The sequence below is a fragment of the Toxorhynchites rutilus genome, chromosome 3, assembly GCF_029784135.1.
Source record: "Toxorhynchites rutilus septentrionalis strain SRP chromosome 3, ASM2978413v1, whole genome shotgun sequence".
Classification (NCBI taxonomy): domain Eukaryota; kingdom Metazoa; phylum Arthropoda; class Insecta; order Diptera; family Culicidae; genus Toxorhynchites; species Toxorhynchites rutilus.
Genome location: NC_073746.1, coordinates 221,439,995 through 221,444,628, shown reverse-complemented (window position 1 = coordinate 221,444,628; position 4,634 = coordinate 221,439,995). Strand labels below are relative to the sequence as shown.

Sequence of the window (4,634 nt, the reverse complement as noted above, 5' to 3'; positions counted from 1 at the left end):
GTTTCTTCGACTTCAAATGCTTACAGAACTTCTCTTCAACTATTAATGAACCATTCTACAGTATCTGATGATCATTTTTTGAGTAGAACTCTAATTTTGATAGAATACTCTCCGCTGATGTTGTCTTAGGTTTGCGGAACCAATGTTCGAATTTCGGTCTAGAAATCTCAGCCAGCACTTATGTTTATGTTCCAGCTTGAGTGAGCATCCACTGAAGACGTACTGATGAGTGTTGAAGCTATGCCAGGCTTTTTGGATTGCATGCCCGATTCATCGTTGGTTTTTACTGTTTATCAGTCCAGCTCTGTCGTTTTGTTTTTCAAATATAACATGCGACATCTACAAAAAGTAAGGACACATTCTCCTGTCAATGGAGCACAAACCCTGGTGTCGGTGTTACCCCGAAGAGACTCGAGATCCGGACACGAGTTAGCATGAAATTTGTCATCACATAGTGGCCATTCAGGCGTAAGAGTATTCAACTCTTCCGCCCCGGGTGCGAAAGGTTCACTCGACGCCACTGATTCCACAAAGATGGTCAATTGAGAGCCCTGAGTTTCAAGCTCATGACTGTTCGTTTAGTAGCGGTCACGCAACCAATTAGACTAAGAAGGCCCCCGGTACCACTAGTACTAATTCCGCTGCAAGTTCCATCAAGTTTGAATTATAGAATCGATGCGGCCGGGAGTTGAAGGACTACAGCTATTTATAGGGTTTATTTGGCAATGTAGTGTAAAAAGATTCTACTTTACATGGGTCATACTCTTCGCGTAAGAAGTTCTGAACTGTGATGAAAAGAGTGCGACTTTCACGTGAGCTATCGAGGTACCGGAGTGAGAAGAAAGTTGTCATCTTCATGTAGAAATCATTCAGTTCGGGAGCACCATAGATCGCTCTCTTTTGGGGAGGAGTTTTCTATGAGCGAGAAAAAACCAACAAGTAATCTTTACATTCAAACGATAATTTATTCCAACGTATGCTAATATTTGTCATATTGAATGAAATGCGAAAAAAAACGTGACATGTGATGTAAATATAACATAGAACAATCACTTTCTTTAATCATCCGGCGGTTCCTGCTCAACTCTGCCTTGCCAATAGTTACACATTCCTGTTGCCTGTCCCATCGATCGATGTATAGATTGCCAGCATGTTCGCTGTCTGACTAGCGTCGATTACCTTAGCTTTTCCAGAAGTTGGGATTCTGCTGCAACCGTCGGCTAAAATTATTGAACCATGTCTGCACTGTGGACAACGGTACAAATGTTTCGTTCGGATTGACCACCATTTGCGATTGCGTCAGAGAGAAGCTGCTCACGAAGTTGAAGAAGTTTTCGATCATTTTCTGACCGAATTGATAATATGTGTCCGCTGTTGTCTGTGAATGAATCAATTTTAGAAATTATGCAATATTATTTACGGAGGGATACTCACAGTTGCTGGTGTTTGTTGCAAGAGTGAAGCTTCGGGTTCAATCGAGACGCCGATCTGTGCTATATGTGATATAGGCAAATTGGAACCGAAAACGTTTAATTGACCATTCGTAACCATTTCATCTAATTTTTTGAGCTGAGATATTTTGAAGATAGCCGATGGTTTGCTGTTGGAAATAAACCCAAGAAGTTGCCACATCGGTGGTGCATTTGGATCTGGCCAACTGAAATAAACTAAAAAATATTTTGAATTAAAATACTGAATTTAAACAAATAAAAAAAAAAACTTTCGGTGGGAATGCACCGAGTTTTGGGGAGAAAAAAATAAATGAGCTGAGTAATTCTATTATAGAGGCGAATGAACTGAAGTTTAAAGCCTCTTAAAAACAAAGAAAGAAGAAGAATTCTATTATCTATCTGAAGCAAATTCTTGTATTTTTCCGTATGCTTTCTTCATTTTTTCTCCGTCTAAATTATTATAAATATGTACTCCTAAACTCACCGGCACCGGCCATCCCTTCAGGGAAAGGAATCGTTCCAGTTAGAAACACAACAACGTGATTCACATTGTCGGCTTCCGGAATATTTATTAAAAATTGGGTTTCAGACATCTGCTGGAAATCTGTTTGCACCTAAAAAATTGCCGAATATGCACAAGTTTAACAAAAAATGAAATGGATACGGATTAGTTTCACTCACAAGCCTTCCCGAAACTATAACTCCCAGAGCATTGAGCATTTTCAAAGAGAAGCAGATAATAATTAGACCAGTGTTATGAATTAGTCAACCTGAAGCAATTAAATCAAGGAATAATTTTTATTCCAACAGGACAATCGTTGTAACGATAGATCACGATTAAAATATCCGGCTAAAACGTATGTAAACAACAAACCACTGTCACTTTGAATGAAATATAAAACAAAAATAAAATCAAGTGCTGCCCGAATCACCGGATTTGTGTATTTACGAAATTTTGTGAACATAAATACACTTAGAAAAATAGTTATGGTAAATTTTGCTATTTCTTTAATCATTTTCAGCCGACAATTTTTTTATAGATTCTATATAAGAATTTTGTACCAAGAATGAAATAACGGTAACAAGTTTTTTGTGTTTATTTTTGTTTTTTTTTTCATACATCAAATATTGTGAATTTGCTTGAATTTACTTTCAAATAAAATTATAACTTTATGCTAAGGCCGAGGACATAGCAAACGCGGTGCGGTGCATTGCGATGCGGAGTAATTAATTGAGGTTCATCGGGTGCTATGACATACTGATCGCTTTAGATCGTGCGTTTTTTGATGTTTCATTCCACTCCATTCTACATGTAAACAACCCAGCATAAGGATGCCAGACATGATAACACATCTTCATTCTGTAAACAGTCGAATTGTGAGATATTTAATTTGATAATAAGTTGTATTTTTCTCAAAAGAGCTTCAACCGAAATTCTAAATTGAAGGTACAGCTAATGAAACATTTCTTTCAGTGGCATTTGGTTACTTGTTCTCTCAACAACTCAAATTTTATTTTCGTTCGATGAGTTCGGATGTGAAGATATTTATAGATAAATCGTCTGGCGACCATCACTTGCGTTCACTCGCGGCAAAACACTCCACACACAGTTTCGCCGGATTGGAATCACGCTCGCAACGCGTTTTCTATGTCAGGTCCGGGCGGTTTGCATTTGATTTCCGCATTCGTGAATGAATGAGCTTTCCCGCAGACGAGATCGCGCTCGCGCCCGCATCGCATCGCGTTCATTATGTCTTCGACCTAAGGGTAATTAGGTTTATGAAAAAAAAACTTTCAAACAAACAAACCACAGCGGTATTGGACTGGTGAAACCACGTAGGTGACGTCCAAATTGAACCCCTATTGAACTGAGAGAAGCCAACATATCGAGTTCTCCACTGACATTTTCCTTTTGTTTTCGCATGAATTGGGTATCCCACTGACAGTTCTGCTTGAGATTTTGCTAAATATCCTAGCATCAATCATAGCACCCGGCTAGGTGAAACAGTTCCCAGTAGAAGAAAAAATGATCCGGAGTTCTACTGTAGAGCTACAATAATTTTACTGCTTATTTTTAGCTTTTCAGAAGCTGGATGGCATTCCAAAAATGTGGACGATGAATTCCATACTTTTAAGTTCGTAGAGTCAGAACAGAATAGAGACGGCTATGAAACCGTCGAGGGAGTCTATGGATTATGAAACGATCTGTGATCTTGAAAGCTGTGATATAAAGATCTCATCGGGTTCTTAGAATTCGGCTGATGTGTCAATTCATTTGGTTTTTTGACATAGGTCTACGACTTTCAATCATGGTGCCAGAACAGCAAACATTAAATCGCATAACAAGCGTATATATAACATCATATGCCCTAAAATTTGGTTGGCATATAATGCGCCTAACTGGCATATGCATACAAAAGTGGAGGCCATATACATTCATGGCAAATACTTACCGAATTTGTTTGGATGAATATGCAACTTTGACCGGCTATAATAGCGATTATGTTGGAATTGAATTGCGATCTAATATAAATATATTCATGAATTGTCAAAGCACCAAATACAACTTTTGTCATACTTATATACGATTTATTACAGACATAGAAAAAAAAACAAATGGCACAAAATATTTTCGTGAAATGTTTATTACAACCTCACGAATCGCCATTTTTATATATGAGTATTTATGTTCGTAGAAATAATAATTGTTTGATTGACTTGTGTTGGGAGTGGAATATGAATGTTTAAAATGCCTCAGGTTGATGTTTGGTGAAAACTGCTCCGATGTGGATTCGAACTCCGGTCGTATGGATTATCATCCACCAGCTATCTCGCGCGGCTATCTGAAATTTAATTCTACAGCGGTTAAAACTTTCGAGTGCAACAGCATTTCAATGACATTTCAATATGATGTAATATGCTCTTTATTAGGATTTAATATGATTTACTGTTTCATGATTTTCTTCAGCATGCAACACGATTTACTAAAGTACTGAATCGATTTAAATTATACGCTTATGCGATACACAAACTGCATCAGCGTAATATACGCATATGATGCGGATTAAATATATTTCACGACAATGTACATCATAAAATTGATGTTTATTATACCGAATTGCGACTTAATTTGATAATGGTATATTTAAATCCGCCTTTTTACATTTTATGCGATTTCAAATA

At 37.5% G+C, this 4,634-nt stretch overlaps 1 protein-coding gene across 1 annotated transcript; it reads right to left on the bottom strand.

Annotated features, from left to right (window-relative positions):
* Positions 1-940: 940 nt before the first annotated feature.
* On the bottom strand, positions 941-2,337 carry LOC129779666 (protein OPI10 homolog). Its single transcript, XM_055787275.1, has 4 exons — positions 2,133-2,337; positions 1,936-2,065; positions 1,435-1,667; positions 941-1,378 (listed from the first exon to the last, which is right to left on the bottom strand). The coding sequence occupies exons 1-4, from the start codon at positions 2,169-2,171 to the stop codon at positions 1,181-1,183; spliced, it is 600 nt and encodes a 199-aa protein (XP_055643250.1). The 5' UTR covers positions 2,172-2,337; the 3' UTR covers positions 941-1,180.
* Between the last annotated feature and the right edge of the window lie 2,297 nt (positions 2,338-4,634).

What these genes read in the sequence shown, in the direction of transcription:
- LOC129779666 (XM_055787275.1), bottom strand. Translation starts at nt 2,171, where the DNA reads ATGCTCAATGCTCTGGGAGTTATAGTTTCGGGAAGGCTT. An exon ending in TTATAGTTTCGGGAAGGCTT is followed by an intron (nt 2,066 to 2,132) that starts GTGAGTGAAACT and finishes GCAATTTTTTAG; the next exon opens with GTGCAAACAGATTTCCAGCA. An exon ending in TGAAGGGATGGCCGGTGCCG is followed by an intron (nt 1,668 to 1,935) that starts GTGAGTTTAGGA and finishes AATATTTTTTAG; the next exon opens with TTTATTTCAGTTGGCCAGAT.